Source organism: Dendrobates tinctorius, unplaced genomic scaffold, assembly GCF_039654945.1.
Source record: "Dendrobates tinctorius isolate UK_male_01 unplaced genomic scaffold, ASM3965494v1 ptg000332l, whole genome shotgun sequence".
NCBI classification, from domain to species: domain Eukaryota; kingdom Metazoa; phylum Chordata; class Amphibia; order Anura; family Dendrobatidae; genus Dendrobates; species Dendrobates tinctorius.
This window is the reverse complement of record NW_027361998.1, coordinates 14,874,426-14,892,081: the sequence shown is the minus strand read 5'-3', so window position 1 is coordinate 14,892,081 and position 17,656 is coordinate 14,874,426. Positions and strand designations below refer to the sequence as shown.

At 46.9% G+C, this 17,656-nt stretch overlaps 1 protein-coding gene across 2 annotated transcripts; it reads right to left on the bottom strand.

Moving 5' to 3' along the window:
* Positions 1-535: 535 nt before the first annotated feature.
* On the bottom strand, positions 536-17,313 carry LOC141074283 (DNA (cytosine-5)-methyltransferase 3A-like). Of its 2 annotated transcripts, XM_073561902.1 has the most exons (9): positions 17,082-17,300; positions 16,910-16,994; positions 16,308-16,453; positions 5,957-6,047; positions 5,708-5,856; positions 4,993-5,078; positions 3,652-3,721; positions 1,919-2,037; positions 536-765 (listed from the first exon to the last, which is right to left on the bottom strand). In XM_073561902.1, the coding sequence occupies exons 1-9, from the start codon at positions 17,178-17,180 to the stop codon at positions 624-626; spliced, it is 987 nt and encodes a 328-aa protein (XP_073418003.1). In that variant the 5' UTR covers positions 17,181-17,300; the 3' UTR covers positions 536-623. The 2 variants fall into 2 exon arrangements, with proteins under 2 accessions (XP_073418003.1, XP_073418004.1); XM_073561903.1 differs by having other exon boundaries at positions 16,910-17,313.
* Positions 17,314-17,656: the final 343 nt, after the last annotated feature.

Here is a 17,656-nt window from a genome sequence, read left to right as displayed (position 1 = left end):
GGGAAAAGGTTGAAAAGTTCCAGGGAGCCGAATAATTTCGCACCGCACTGTAATAGCTCTCTTCCTCTTGCTCTGTGAACCGCACCCCTGAAGCCATACACTACTTGTAACGGGTGTCCAATCGGCCTGTATAAACGATTGGTGGTGGGAGCTACCAGTTATTTGCTATTGCAGAGTAGGCTGTAACCATACAGGGGGGATATACATATATACCAGGCATTGGAATCGGAGGTGTATGTACTATATATCAATATATATATAGTGGAAACAGCCACAGTCTTGTCCATCACTCGTCAGACAATTGCGAAATTGCCCTGACGATTGGAGGCACCGGGGTTGCGTTCCAGTGTCAACTGGTGGCAGTGGTGGGATCTGGGTGATCTCCCTGGTGTCAATTGTGACATAGTGGTAACAGTGGTGGGTCCTGTGTGACCCCGCCGGCTGTATATCCTTGACAGTCAGCATATCCGGTACTCCGCAGTACAACAATTGATTAAAGAGACGTCACAAGTTTTTAAAATCTGTAAACTCTTCTTTATACACAATAACAACGGATAAAGCCAAATGTTTCCGAACGATCCTCTACACGGTCACCATCTTGTCTCCTTCGTGGTCCGTCGATATTACACACTGGCAAAATACTCCTTCAGGGGGCTGAAAAGATGGCGGATGACCGGGACGCTCCAGGCCCGGCCCAGGACTTTCTGCCTGGAGCTGTGACTCATCTGACAGACATCTGTGTAATGAGGGGGGAACCCGAAGACCCTGCGGGGAAAATGGAGGGAAGATTTCCTGGTTTAGAGTACTTTCCTGGGTCTCTGAGAAATTTTTGAGTGGATTTTCTCCAAAAACCCCTGGAAAACTTCCATTCTGTTTTTGTTTTGCTTTGCTTTTCCCTGAAAAGCTTAAGAAAAATGCTTTAGAGAACAAAATAGTTCCCATATCTGTACTTTAAGGTGGATCATGGATCAAAAGGATCCAAAAAAATACTCTTCAGAAGAAAAGAAATTGTGTAAAACTCGTTGGATCATCTAAAGTAGCACCTTCTTCATGTGTTATTGTTGGGGGCCCAACAACGGGTTACGGGACTTCTCACTTTCTTGGTGACCTTTTATATTTTGAGAGTATATGTGAGAATCCCTGGTGATCTGGGGGGGGGATGCAGACGTTAATGCTTCCCTGGAGGCGATAACTTGAGGATTGGGGAGGTCCTCTGAGAACGGGGCATGGATAGGTGTTTGAAGGCCACGGTGTCCTTTATTCTATGTGGGACCGATGGAGATGGAGAGACATGTGGTTGGTTATTTATGGCAATCCTACAGAAAAAGATCGGGGCCATGGCTACCCGCGCATGTACAACCATTTATCCATAGGAAAAACCCTGTCCTTGGGATTGGTAGGACCCCACACTGATCCGCAAGTCACCACCTGTCCTGTGAAGAAGTGAGCACTTTAAATGTTTGGTGTAAATTCTACGGCAGTTTCCCTGGTGGTCAAGTGCACTGGAAGAGTTAATGCCTTTAGTAGTTTAGTTTTAGAGGCATTATTACTATTATTTCCTAGTGGTCTAGTGTACTCAAGCTTGCCTGGTGGCCCAGTGTATTTCAGGGGTAATGCCTACATTAATGGTGATCTGATGCCCTTCTGGAAATGTTAGCACACCCGATGATCTAGTTTACTAGATGGTGGCCTGGGTTAGTGAAGAGTAATATTTCTTGTTCTTCATATTTGAAGCCTAGGACCTGCCATGTTGTTATTTCTCCATTTACATCCAGAGCTGCTAAAGGTGCAAATACAAAGCAGCAGAACTATGAATGCAGCTCTGGCTGTGACCGAAGCACAGGACGTAATATCAGGCACGGTCAGTAGAAGACTAAGTGTTTGGTGACCTGATCCCATCGCCTGTAGGTGGCATTACCTCTCCATCTCCGTGCACCATAAGACGTCCTCCTCCCCGTTCATGGTCACCGGGTATTCGCGGTCTTTTCCCTGGCGCATGGAGTAGCGATTCGTTGTGATTGTGCAGATCTTAGCGAACTGTCAGAGATAATGATGGGGTCACAAAATCATCCTTACAGAATATCATACACCCGATCCACCCTGTGCGCCTACGGTCACCACCAAATCTGCCCCAATGCATGGAGGATTCTCTTTTCTATTGCTGTGACTGTAAAGAATCCTCCGGTTATTGATCTCTCAGCGCTGCAGACATACAACAATTTATAGCTTCTCTAAATAAAGGTTATAGGAGTTTTCCACCACTCGGACAGACCCTTCTCCGCTGCTATATCCCCCCATGTAAAATAAAAAGAAACTAACCACACCACCAGTTCCGGTGCCATTCCAGTGATGTCAGCGCTGGATCTCCCGTCACCTTATTATTCCGCGTGACCACTGCAGCCAATCAGTGGTTGCTTTACTGTCGCCTCACTCAGGGGGTCAGAGAGTAGCGGCAGCTCTCACATCCACTGGATGTCCAGTTTCCTCCAAATGAGGTAGCTGTTGACTGTCGGCATTGGTCACGTGGAAAAATGGCACCGGCACCGGTGGGGAGAATAAGCTGCTTTTATATTACATGGGGGAATATAGTAATTGAGTGGGGGTTGTCCAAGGGGTGGACAGCCCCTTTAACTTTACCTTTAATGTGGCAGTGTGCAGGACCAGTATTTATATCCGCTCCATTTCCTGTACCAAATAATGGACTCAAAAAGAACTCAACTTTTTAGGGTACGATTGAAAAAACAAATTCCCCCTTCTCAGGGGAGGGACATAATGTGTGGGCGATACATGAGGGGTGCACAGTTTTTGGTCCCACCCCTGAATATGACACCTTAGCCACACCCATTTGTCATTTCTTTCTACCCTGATAGGAGGAGATGTTACATGGGCGGTGGCAGTGAGGAACGCTCGGCCCATGACTGCAGGACGTAGACCCAACTACAGGACTCCCATTTAGATCCAACACGTGGATCAAAAACCGTCCATGTCTGATTTTTGTCTGTGTACCGTTCAGTCCCAGAAAAAGAAACAGCGTCCGTGTGAAAAAACACAGAGTGTTTTCTGTGAAAAATACAGATCGCACTCGTCTGAGAAAATCGTTGCAGGAGCATTAAAAGTAAGAAATCAGGAGTTTTGGAAACTCAATACTGGAGCCAGTTTGCTTTATGGCTGCAGTTTGGGGAAGGTGCCAATGTCTTCTTCTGACTGCACATTGCGCGATTCTGCCTAGGGGTATTTTTTTCTTCCACCTTCTTCTCCCCAGCTGGTACCGGCCGGAGGAGAGATCAGACGGCACTTATAGTTTATGGCACTGAGCTTCACATGCAGCCACTGGTGGAGGTGAACACGGCAGATTGGTGGTGGCACTAGAACATGGCAGATTGGTGGTGGCACTAGATGCTGGACCTCCACCGACCTGATATAGATGACTCATCCCAAGTATACACTATCAATACCAGAAGTCCGGAAAACTATTCAGGCGCTTCAGATTATTTGCTAAATTCTAGTTATTTCTTAGGATTCTGTGGGAAAGAGACCATTCCACCAGACCGTGTGATGGAGGTGGATCACTGATCCTTACTCTATTCTGCATCGTTGTGATATTAATAATCCATCTTCTCTCATTTCTTCCACCTTCCCATCACTTCTCACCTTTGCAATTCTTCCCGGCTCTAAACAGTCCTGGAGCGTTGTCTTGTCATCTGCTGTAACCACCAGAGGCCTGGAGCGACAGAGGGGTTAGTACAGTGTATACAACGGTGCGGCAGGAAGAACGGAATCAAAGGTCCAAACTCCAGAAATGATTCATTCTGCAAGTTTACAGCAATTCTATCAAAAGTGGAATTCTGTAAGTAGCATCCGACTCTTGGGTATCGCCAAAATGTCCGACCAAAGCAACTACTCCCACTAATGATCCACAATATTAGGGAACATGGAACCAGAAGAGCCAAATATTGGAATTAACCTGCAGTTAGGACAACAATATTTTTCTTAAATAGTCCCATATAGTGCTAAACAATATTTCCATATATGACCCTGATAACATTACAGTTCAGGGCCCACATAATAGTCATACATGCCCTGAATGAAACTGCCATACAGTCTCCAAATAATGCTGCCAGTTAGTGCCCACAAAAAGGCGCCAAACTTTTCCTACACAAAACTGCCAGTCATTCCAGAAGAGGCCACACTACTGATCATTAACGTGGCCCCAACCTACAAGTGTATGATTCTAACAATACAACCATGACAATATTCTGCTGGCCTTGGAAGCAGCCAATTGACACTGTCACATGGAGGATACACCAAGTCTGGAGATGCTATATCCACATCCGCCCCCGTAGTCATATGTACAGGGGTCCTGTATATAACCCGTGATGGACACTGCCTGTGATGAGATGCTGAAGGCCCAATATGTGTCTTAATAGAGGGGTCCCCTGCCGTCGGAGTGGTTGGTGTCTGAGTCTGCACTTGTAAAAACAGAGGCACAACATAAAAGAAGTAGAGAGAGTCTAGAGAGTGAACCCTAAATTACCAGCTTCCTATTGCCTACAAAAAACAATATGTGATAATAGTTCACCACCACATAAAAACAGCACAATTACATTTCCTGTAATTATCGGTATCCTGTACAATAATCATTTTTTGGATCTTGGCCACAGCTCTCCTCACTCTTACATCAGAATCATAACAAAAACTTTTATTTTTGGAGATCAGACAGTCATTTCATTGTGTGAAATAAATTGTTGTTGAAGACAAGTTATCAATATCTGACGACATCTCCACAATGCAATCATCACTGCACTGAAGACTATAAAAGTTACTACCAGTCGATGCTGCTTAAAATAGTTCTTGAGAACTCAGTATTAGTGTGTGGACCTGTCTGGTACTTCAGGCACAGATACAATTAGCAGAGTCCCCCAGATGGATCTCAGGATCCTACAGTGGGCGATACATCGACGATGTTTTTTTTTTTACAGATGTGTTACTAACCTGTTCATGCCGGGAAGGTTACTCCAGAAGTATCTGGTGCGATGAGCCGCAGATACTGTGCTGGCGTCAATCTTCACTGGGTTCATCTGGAAGAAGACAACCTTAATTACTAAGCATTTTGATCCTGATTTTTAAGTTTAAATGTAGAATGGGGCAAATCAGTGTGCAAGACCCAAATACAGCAAAATATTACATCATCCATATGGTGATGACAGCTTAGTACTGCTGACGCAGTGCACACAGTATTGTATTTCACAATCAGGACGGATTCCACACTGCCCCAGGGGTTAACGTTTTGCTCAACATGTGAACATTACATTATAATGTATAACTGCATATTATACATACTGTAACTGTGCACTACCTTGCTTCACTTACATCATACCGTTATACTCCAATCACATACAAAGCTGCACTTAGATTTGTAATTCTTTTCCATTTCTGGACCTCTCAGCTTGGGATGTAACTGGAGTATGACAAATTAAATTTAAATACAACTTTGACCCCTAACCACTGCAACTTTCCCTTTTATGACAAGGAAATCTAAAGGGCTGACCATCGTCTATCACAGTTACATCCAATCCCGGCTGTTGTAAACGAAGCCTTGCTATCTAACATAGATGCCTCTCCAGGGCCTTACATTTACAGATTTCAGCAGAAAGCCTCTTCGAGTAGTAGCAATGAAGTTATCTACACCCCAGTGATTGCTTCTCACCTCCAGATGCTGGGATATCGTTCTCTTGAATTGTTTTTCCATGGAGACAACATTTTCAAATACCCAGAAGAATGGCCGATCTTCACCAGGCTGCGGCTTCATTATGTGCAACAAACGTGTGAAGTCAAAGAAGAGTGGTCCGGTGCCCCCTGATGAAGGCAACACATGGCCGTCGGATACAATCAAGGAAAGTCCTACACATCTACAGTCCTACAGAACAACAGAATTATAATCCAATGATCTACTTACCATAAAGACCTTTCCGCAAGGGGTTGACCACAGATAGGTCATTACATGGACTTCCACCAATCAGTAGATCGAAAGGCCCCCACTCCTCGATCTGCAGAAACATCCGTTATAAAGTTTCAGATGAATTGTGTGAGATCCTAGATTATTATGTGACGTTTTCTCTTCTTCATACGGCCATAATGCAGTAATCTCCTCATTATCTGATGCTGTACAGTAGCGATCATCCTTAAGGCTGAGTTCACACGTGGCGTTTTTTTCGCGTTTCCGCGGTGGTTTTAACCGCGCGATTTTGCCGCGAAAACGCGGAAAATAAGCATCCCATGCATTCCTATGGGATTCCGCAATGCTGTGCTAATGCTGCGGTTTTTACCGCGGCGGAATCGCTTCGCGGTAAAAAACGCAGCATGCTCATTAATTTTGCGGAATCGCAGCGATCCCGCACCCATAGGAATGCATTGTTCCGCTTATTTCCCGGATGTGGCTGTGCACACCATGCGGAAAGTAAGCAGAACATTTGCGGATGGTACCCACGGTCCGGAGGAGAGGAGACTGTCCTCCGGGCTTTGGGTACCATATCCCTGCAAAAAATAGAATTTAAAATAAAAAATATTGTTATTTTTACCTTCCGGCGTCCCGCGCAGCCTTCCCGTTCTCGCGGGATCGCGAAGTCGCGCGGTCATTCTCGCGACGTCATCACGAATTACCGCGAGACGTCGCGATTCCGTGAGAACGGACGCCATCGCGGGCATTTTCGCAAAGGATTACTGGGAACGGCTGCGCAGGACGTCGGAGGGTGAGAATAACACCATTTTTTATTTTTTTTTACATTCTATCTTTTACTACTGATGCTGCATAGGCGGCCTCAGTAGTAAAAAGTTGGTCACACTCGTCAAACACTATGTTTGATGAGTGTGACAACCTGTCAATCAGTTCTCCAAGCGATGCTCCAGATCGCTTGGAAAACGCTAGCATTTTGCAAGCTAATTACGCTTGTAAAATGCTAGTTTTTCCACAGGATAATCGTGGGAATTTAAAATGCGATTTTCCCGCGGAATGGAATTCCGGAATTCTCGCGGTAATTTCCGCGAGAGTTCCGTTACGTGTGCACATAGCCTTATTCCCATGTATGGAGCAGGTACATTTCTTTGTAGGCTCCCTTTATATAGGTACACAAATAGTAAATTACATTTTGGTCTTTTTTTATTTAAGTTTTCTTAGGGATCAGGAGGAGGTGAGAATACTGCACTGTCATGAACAGCCGTCAACAAGTGTGATCGTTGTCCCTAATCACTGGGATCGATCTTCGCGATTAGCCGATCTTCCCTCCGCCAAGTGATGTAAGGACACGGGGCAGGGGAAGAATAGATATGAGATTTGCTTGTACTTTCCCAAATTTTTCTGTTACACACATGACTCCATCTACTTTAATAATAAAACACCGTTGGCACAACTCAGTGTAGGTGGTGCACAAGTAGGGGCCCAATCCGTGGTAATATAAACTTGGCACACACAAGTGGATTTCAAATGCGGAGAGGTATTTAATAGAATGCAGTACATACAGTCAGTGACGTTTCGGTCTTATGACCTTCATCAATGTACCCTGTACTGTACTGAAAGCTTTAATGTGTGGGCAAAAGAGCCAATAATGGTTCAGCAAAATGCTTGTGGCCGCTTTTTCGGTCCGTTGGTGCACAGCAGTGAACGTGGCATCCGCCGCTTGTCCCGGGTCCATTGTGTATGCCAAGTTTATATTACACTTTCCATCTACTTTAAGTGACAATTCCAAAAGTCAATATCCACCTGTGAGGAGCTGACCACGGACTAAAGACTATTTGACCAATGTGCGTAGAGAGGAGTCCACAGCTGTACGGGATGCAGACTTTTCCCGAGCGGGTTACTGGTTGAGTCAGTATTATTGTATTTTATTAGTCATTTGCTTGCTCATCAGTTCATCCTCAGGAATCAATGTTTCCATACAATGATAGTAAGCAGAGGAAGACGAGCAGGCTAGATCTTATGCATACATAAGGCCAAACTCAAGATTAATTATCAAGGAATTCTATCATTCCATTGTTCCTCCAGCCACAAGGCCCATTGTGTTGATGGGGACTGTAGACCCAGGGTAGCCATCACTACAGGAGGTCTCACATGTAGTCCTAGGTGATGGGCTTCTGGAATATTCTCCATTCCTTGAGCTAAAAGCACATTTTTAAGGGGTGAGGGATGAAAAGCCGCATGTTTAGTCCGGAGTTGGGAGAGTGATTTCGAAGGGAGAGGATCGAGGATGACGTCCTGGAGCACATGGATGGAAAGTCTATGGAGTTTGGAGATGGATTGTTGGCTGGAGAGGTATCCATGAGCTACGGGGAACATAGACTGTGACTACACACTATACCCGCTAGAGAAAACAAAACCTGTGCGCCAACCAAAAGTTGGGAAACAGTAGGTATTTACTGGTACGGGGGCAGTGGAACTACCGATCTCAGATTGGGAACTTGTGTATTAAGGACATTGCATGTTGACCATTTACATAGATTTGTTGTACAACCATGAATGTACGGAATAAAAAATAGTTGCCTAGGTGATTATTACAACCCACAACATCAGATCTTCACACCAGCCTTTTTAGGGGCTGTCCCCTTTCAAAAGGAATTTTTCCTATAAAATAGCTTTTTATAATTAAAATACCAATTTGGCTTTGCACACCCCTCCCAGCTCCAGCACCGAGTCTCCACCGCTGCTCCCGGTGTCTGTTGTCTGCAGCACTGCAATCAGTGCAACTGTAAGGAGAAGACCCGGACCAGGCCTACCTATTCCGTGACGGATCTGGAACTGTCGGGGCTGTCACCCAGGTTTCACGGGGGAAAGCTTAAAGCCCCGGACCGACCTCTGCACCTAGGAGTAGGGGGTGTGGCTAAGATAAAAGGGCCACAGTGTGTGGCAAATCAGTTAGTTGCGGTGGGAACGTGCATCGTGCAGGAGGGCAGTGTCAGGGCAACTGCCAGAGTGGGCAAAAACCAGCAGAGGCCAAAAACAGAGACTGCCGACGACGACGTACCTGGTCCCCGCTGACAACACTGACCGTGAGTGACAGGACGCCCAGTCAGGACATCAGCACGCGCACGCACCGATGGGAGAATTGGGACACTCGCTGTGAGGGGTTTGCCTGTGGTCCTGAATCGAGTCGCTCGTTGTCCCTGTACGCTGATAGGGGGAAAGACTGGGCTCTGTCCGGCTCATCGTTTCCTGACACACCGATCACCGACCGCACCACAAGGAATCACCGTCGCCCCCAGGAGCCAAGACGTCATCTTTTCCACGACTACACTGGACCATGAGGAATCACCGCCGCCCCCAGGATCCAGGACGCCATCTTTTCCAGGACCATACCGGACCCCTTATGCGCCACTGCTTTGGCGCCAACGTCCACATCCTGAACTAACCGCATTCTGAAGTCGTCAGACTGATAAGTTTGCTATCCTTGACCTTCCTACCCTATGCTTCACACCCGCTTCCCCTGAGATACGTCCCCTGTGTTCCTTTATACTGTTTTATCTGTTTTCTCCCTGCGAGGAGTATACCTGTTAAACTAAACCCCACGTTAACGCTTGCTCTGCCTCCGACCCGTTACTGCATCTTCCTACCTGCTCACACAACCAGCACCTCATTGATTATCTGCAGCGCTGTCAGCATGATGTAAGTGGTGCAGACAACAAAAGAAACTGGCAGCAGTGGTTAAGAAGTCTGTGCTGGACCAGGGGAAGGGGAGTAATTAACTATGTTTTTTTTTTTTTTTTACAAAAGAAGGGGAACTTATAGGAAAAGCCCTTTAACCCCTTCATGATATGCGCCGTACTAGTACAGCGCATGTCGTGTCTCCCCCTTTGATGTGGGCTACAGTGCTGAGCCCACATCTTTTCCGGCACATGTCAGCTGTTTTCAACAGCTGACATGTGCTCGCAACAGCTGCGGGTGGAATCGCAATCTACCCACGGCTGTTAACCCGTTAAATGCTGTTGTCAAACTCTGACAGCGGCATTTAACACGTGCTTCCGGCAAACGCGTCAGAAATCCTACCTATCAGTGACCCCGTCATTATATCGTGGGAAACCGATGGGTCAGTATGACAACAAGAGGTCTCCAGCAGACCTGTATGGTTGTCACTGCCGGATGGCTATGAGCGCTGCCCGATGGTTGGTGCTAATAGCAAGTCAGCAATTCTGCTACATACAGGTGATCTGATCATCAACTGTGTGTAGCAGAGGCGATCGAAGTACTGCAGCTTCTAGTCTCCCATGGAGACTATTGAAGCATGCCAAAAGTAAAAAAAAAAAAAAAGTTTTTAAAAATATTTAAAAATAAAAATATAAAAGTTGAAATCACCCCCCCTTCTGCCCCATTCAAAATAAAACAATAAAAAAAGATTAAACATAGACATATTTGGTATTGCCACGTTCAGAATCGCCCAATCAATAAAAAAAAAGAATTAACCGTTCACTAAATGGCGTAGCGAGAAAAAAGTAAAAACGCCAGAATTACGTTTTTTTGGCCGCTGCAGCATTGCGTTAAAATGTAATAACGGGAAATTAAAAGAACGTATCTGTACAAAAGTGGCATTATAAATGTCAGCTCGGCACGCAAAAAATAAGCCCTCACCCGACCCGAGATCACGAAAAATGGAGACGCTACGGGTATTGGAAAATGGTTAAAATTTAATTTATACTTTTAAACAAACTTTTGATTTTTTTTCACCACTTAAAAATAAAAAAGAGCCCAGACATGTTTGGTGTCTATGAACTCGTAATGACCTGGAGAATCATTATGGCACGGTAGTTTTAGCATTTCGTGAATATGGTAAAAAAAAAATCCAAAAAACAGTTATATCGTTGCACTTTTTTGCAATTTCACCGCACTTGGAATTTTTTCCCGTTTTCCAGTATACGACATGGTAAAACCAATGATGTCGTTCAAAAGTACAACTCGTCCCGCAAAAAAACAAGCCCTAACGTGGCCATATTGACGGAAAAGTAAAAAAGTTATGGCTCTGGGAAGAAGGGGAGCGAAAAACGAAAACGCATAAACGAAAAAGGGCTCCGTCATGAAGGGGTTAAAGACAGAGATGTAATGATCGCGGTGGCAGAGGCAGCGACTGTAACCGTGCAGGAGGGGGGCGGCCGACACCAGCTAATATTTCAGCTCTATGTGTGTCTGAGAAGGCGCATTCAGCTGAAATCCATTGCAGCTGGGTCCCTGCACTGCAATATATGCCGACGGCCAATCAGAGTCCGGCAGTTGACTTCGGTGTGCAAGCTACCGGCATTGCACGTCTGTGACATCATGTGCTGCCCATCATCTGCCGGCTTCTGCACCTGCTACATACGGGAACGCCATGTGTTGTGGGAGTGGGGGAAGGTAAGTGAAAAAAAACGTTATGCTTTAAAACAGAGCGGCAGAATGAGGGGGACATATATACCAGGATGGGAGATGTATACCAGGACTGACCAAGGAAGGAAAGCATATATACCATGATGAGTCCAAGATGGAGGAAATATATACCAGGATTGGAGACATATGCGCCAAAATAGTCCCAGAATGGGGGGACATATATACTAGGATGGGGGTCATAAATACAAGGATGGGCCCAGGATGAAGGACATATACGCCAGGATGGGAGACATACATTCCAGTAAGTGGCCTAGGATGGGGCACATATAATCCATGATGGGGGACATATACACCCGGATGGGTCCAGGATGAGGGATATTTATGCCAGAATGAGGCTATGATGGGGATATATATACCAAGATGGGAGACATATTGTTAAGATGTGACAGTCTTCGGTAAGGAAGGGAGGCCTCAAACTGTCCCTGAAACTGGGATCTTAACTATCCCTGACCCGGGGGTACTCTTGATGGTAGTGAGGCCTGAGTCACCGACCTCGCTATGCTCCTGTTAAACCCTGACCTGTCTCCTCCCCCTCTCGATGAGGCTGGAACAGAAATGTAAGGTAAACAAGGTACAAAGACAAAACAGGGATAACAGAAAGCAACAAACATAAAAACACTCACCAAAGGTAAAGAGGGATAAAGGGAAGGATAGGAACGTACCAAATCCATTTAATATGGGACATAAACACACCGGCTAAACGGAAGTTCTGTGATTCACAATATGTAGTCATCTTCTAAACCCAGGTCTCCTAGAAGGATGTGACACACTTGTGACAGTATTGTAGGGAGGAGGGCCCCCACAGAGTGTCCGGGCGGGAACCAAGGGGACCGCCATCTAGGTTCCTAAGGGAACTGTACCCGGGGGGGGGTGGAGAAGGAAGGTGGACGGCTGAGAGTGACAGGACAGCAAGGGGAGGGGCAAGTATAAAAGGGGCAGGGAACGCGCAAGGGAGACAGCAGAATGGCAGACACGGAGCAAGAGACTGTGGGGGCGTGAGAGAGCCAGAGCGACAAACAGTGACCAGAGAGGAGGTCAGCAGCAGAGGGGAGAGTTACAGTGGCTTTCTGGGAGGAGGCGCCGAGCTTACCGACAAGAGACTGTCGCTTCACTCCAATCCGGAGTCGCGACCTGCCCACGGTCATCCGCGGCCGTTGCGGCCTGTCCGCTGCCTCTCGCGGCCGCTGCCACCCCACTCCAGCCCGCAATTGCAGCCTGCCCGCTGCCGCTCCGCTTCAGCCCGCGGCTGCGGCCTGTCCATCACCGCCGGCAGCTGCCATCACCCTGCTGCAGTCGGTAGTTGGGGCCTGCTTCTCGCTAACAGAGAGACTCTTTCCACAGCCCCAGGGCGTGCTTGTAACTGCGACACACCCCTGCTTGGGGACTGGAGTCTCCCTTAACCCGCTAACGAGCGGAACCCCGCTGCCTTCACAGGGGGTTACCTCATCAAAGGACTCACTCAGGGCCTGTTGTGCCCCAACCCCTACTGGGCGCTGGAGCGCTCGAAGTCTACGCCAGATCTTCAGCAGCTTTGCCCAGCGGCTTCAACCCCAAAGCAGCTTCATCAGAGACGCCGAAGGATGTCAGGACGGATAAGTGACACTATAGGAAATAAGGACCCGTAGTCGGCCATACAGCGGCCCTATAGTAACCGGCCTTTGCCGGGGTAGTCGTGTTCTCTTTAATAGTGTTTGGTTGTACTGAGTCCCTGCGAGGACAATTGCTGTTACTTTGTTTTGGTTGCTTAGGATAGCCCTAGCGGCTTCAATTTATAAAAGTTACTTCCCAAAGTACAACTCAGTCTCGCGTCTCGTCACTGCATCCTGCGTACCTGCTATTACCACATTATCACCCTTCTACGAGGTTTATCCGGATGGCCAAATTAAAGGACTGTATTAACCTACCGGAATTAACCTCAGATCCACATCCTCTCCTCCAATCTATACCCCTTCCAATTTACCAGGCACTGTACAGAGCAGCGATCCATACGGGAATCAATGATTTTCGCTACCTGAAATTCTAAACTGCCATCAACAATAACCGGTGACTGTGGTAAAGGTGACGGCTCCACAGGTGCAACAAATTTTTTGAGTAAAGACCTGTGGAAAACATTATGGGTCTTGAGAGTCGGTGGAAGATTGAGGCCGGGGTCACACTGGCGAGGAATACGGGCGAGTGAGAGGCGCAAAAAGCACGCATTAGACACGGACCAATGATTCTCTATGGGGTCCCTCGCACCAGCCGTATATTTCTCATCCGTATTCTACGCTCCGTGCCACTCGCAGCATGCTGGGACTGTCAGCGTACTACGCCCGTAATACGCCAATGCAAGTCTATGGGTGCGCAAAAAATACGGATTACACACGGACCACACGTGTGACTTGCGAGAAATACGCACCAGGTGTCTTTTAGCAAAGCCGGCAATTCACTGCGCTATACAGTAAACTCACACTGACAGGTTTAATAAAGAAACGAAAGAATAGATATAGACATAGCATATATATAAATATATATATATGCATTCTATGTGTCTATATCTATTCTTTGCTTTCTGTTATAAAACCTGTCATAGGGCTCCATTATATGTCCATTTTGCAAGGTGACGAGAAAATCTCGCCATACGGATTACATACGGATGCTGACATGCGACCACACCTTGATTACGGATGACATACGGAGCACTATTTAGGGGTCTGTCATCCGTATTACGCATGTAAAATACTGACCGTATTTTGCGTCGGTTAGTGTGACCCCGGCCTGAGACGAAAAGCTACAAGATTAGTTATGGTGACCACCTTATAGGGACCAATAAACCTAGGACCTAATTGCCGAGTAGGAACTTTTAGTTTAATATGCAGGGTAAGAGCTTCTCTAGACCCACTAGGCGCACGGCGTAATAGACGCTGACTACTGTGGAGTGCAGCCCAAATGCACAGTGGCGTACAAGCAAAGCCACTACTTGGTGCTGAAGCTAGTCCCTGACTCTGCCTCCTACCTGCACTATGAACCTAGGCACTACCTGACAAGGCTGAACAACACATGCGTACCAAGGGTAGGGGTTTCTTAATCAGTCATTCACCAGAGACATTCATATGTGCATACAACACTCAATCCACATGGTCTATACTAGCGTGCGACCATGCGATCCTTTTATAACCGCAGCCTTCCGGAACCTTCCTGATGGCCCAATCCGAGCTGCTTGAGGACCTGAGCATGTCACCTCTGACCACCAATGAGCGGTCGTCTCCCGGGAATGCTCAGATGAGGAAAAGCAGGACAGTCCCAGGAGCGTCTGCTCGCCGCTGACTAATGCTGGAAGCTATAGCTATACTGGGGCGGCACCAGCAACCAGACGCATAGCATTAGCCTGAGCAAGACGCTGGGACCGACGTCTCTGATGAGCAGGAACCTCTGCGGCTGCAGAAGAATGGGATACCGCACAGGACATGGCTTGAGAATCCTCCTGTGCAGTGGTGGGAACTCGATGCTTAACACGGACAACCTCAAGAAGTCTGCACCTTTCCTTGTCATGTCAATGAGGGGTTTCACAATAGATGAGAAGTTTCGGATAAATTTCCGATAATAACTTGCAAACCCCCAAAAAGTGTGTTAATGCTTTCAGATTTTCTGGGAGGATCCATTCCAGAAGACCTCAGACCTTACCAGGATCCATAAGAAAACCTGTAGCTGACACTAGGAAACCTAAGAACTGATCCTTCTGTACGGCGAATACACACTTCTCCAACTTGTCATACAGTTTATTAACCAGTAACACCTGCTGGATGTGTACCTGATGAGACTTGACATCAGACAAGTAAATCAAAATATCTTCAAGATACACTACTACAAATCTACCCATGAGGTGATGGAACATGTCATTAGCGAAATGTTGGAACACGGCGGGAGCATTATTCAAACCAAAAGGTTTTCATAATGTCCTTCAGGGGTGTTAAAAGCAGTCTTCCACTCATCACCCTCCTTAATCCTACTCAGATTGCTTTCTCCATTGAGAAACAACTTGGAGAACCATTTTGCCCCAATAATCAGATTGAACAAATCATGAATGAGTGGTAGGAGATATGGGTCCCGGATAATAATCCTACTGAACTCACGAAACAGGGACACAGGCCTCCATCTTTCTTCTTAATGAAGAAGAACCCCGCTGCTACAGGTGAAGATGAGGGTCTAATATGTCTCTCTGAGATATAGTCTTTCATGGCCTGTCTCTCAGGACCTGACAGATTGTATACTGGTCTTGGGCAACTTTTGCTCCAGGAAGCAAGTTCACAGGACAATCATACACATGATGGGGCGGCAGGTCTTGACACCCCTCTTCAGAGAACACCTCCTCAAAATCAGACGGAAAAGATGGAATGTTTGTAGTGGAAACAATAGAGATAATAGTACCTAGGCAATAATTCTTGGAAAATCACTCCACTTAATTATGTCTCTGTCCTGCCAGTCTATGATTGGAGTATGCTCAGTCAACCAGGGAAAACCAACACAATAGGAGCACGGAAGCTTCCAGAATGTATCAAGAGAGCAGCTCCCTGTGACAAGCCCCTACATGAAGGGTCACTTTATACACTACGTGCGTAAAGCTTCTCTGACCTAGAGGTGCAGAGTCTATAACACATATGGGGACGAGCGTCACCAGAGAACTACAGGGAAGACCAAGGTCCCGTGTGGCCGAGCATCCACCACCAGTAGGTGGTAATCACTTTTGCGGGTAAGAAAACCTGAGATCCCCATGCGGAGGAGATATACACACCCAGGTCGTTTTCCCCCACACAACGTGGGGTTAGAAGTTTTCTGATGGCTTTTTGGGCTTTGGTGAAGGACAGACCCCAATCACATGCCGCTCTTGACCACAGAACCCCACCCCGTCTTATCTGATGTCACTGACCTGTTTGCGGGTGATGTTCTGCACATCTCCCACATATGTGATCTCTCCCGGATGACGACTTCTTCCCACGGCCATGGCGTCCTCGCACACCTCGGAGGCGACATATTGCTTTACTGCTATTCCCAGGGTTTTCAGCACCAGCAGTCCTATGTAACACAGAGAAATAGAAAATGTGCAGATCGTCAGCCGAGATTTCTGGCCTCTATACTCGTGTATCTTCTGACTTCTCCGCCAGATCTCTCCATCCTCACCACCATCGTCAAATGAATGGACAGGTCACTGACCGCCAAGATTAAGAACTTTTCTCTCCTGAAACGCTCTGTGCTGCTTATGATCTTGCCCCGACCACTATATAGCGATCAGCCTGTGACCTAACACTAGATCGGCCCTCTTATTTCCTGAAATACTCTGTGCCACTGGTGATTCCTAATTCACCCCCCTCTCCTGAAATACTCTGTGCTGCTGGGGACAAGGCTCCTTCCAAGCTCAGTGTATATATCCAGCAAGGTCAGCCTCACTGAGACTTTTGATCTGCTGCTCGATTCTGACTCATGCCTCCTGAAACACTCTGCGCTGCTGTGACAGTCTGCCGCTCCACTCACCTGTAGCAATTCCATCAAAGAGGGACAGCACTCGTATCGGCTTCCTCCTGCTCACTGGTATCGGGGGATAAAGCACTGGTGGGTCCTGTAAATGCATATTAAATATTACATAATGACCATTAACCCTTCGGCTGGCATGCGCTGGGCCCCGTGCCCTCCCGTGAGCACTCACATAGTCCAGATCGTGGGTGTTGGACAGCAGACACTCCAGGTGGTTGGCCCAGTCTTCCCGTCTCTGCAGTAAATCATGGACGCTCTCTTCTCTGCACATGTAGCAGTACCAGGGGTCTTGCGCTATCGCCTCCCGAGATGTACCTCGTCCCACCAACAAGTCCACACAGTCCACACAGAAACACCTGGAACACAAAGGGTTATTGTTCTTCGTGTAAGCAGTTAGATATGTGCACACAAGATGTCATGGTCTGACAGTTTTAAATTGGACAAAGTGAATTTTTTTTACTTTGTCAAGTGCAATGTGTGACGTGATTGCCCCCGGTGGCCATTGGAATTATCACACGTGGTGTTTTTCATTCATAGTTGCCCGGTGGTGGGGAGTGGTATCGCACCTTAGTGTTAGGTTTAATTGTAATTATAAATCAGGTGTGGGGCTCAATAAATGAGTCTCAGGGTATTCAATCATTGTTGGTGATAGTTGTTCATTTGCAACCAACCTTGGTGGTGGAAGGAGCTGGAGTGATTGCTCAGCTCAATCTGTGTTCTGATGTGGAAGGAGTCACCGAAGGGAGT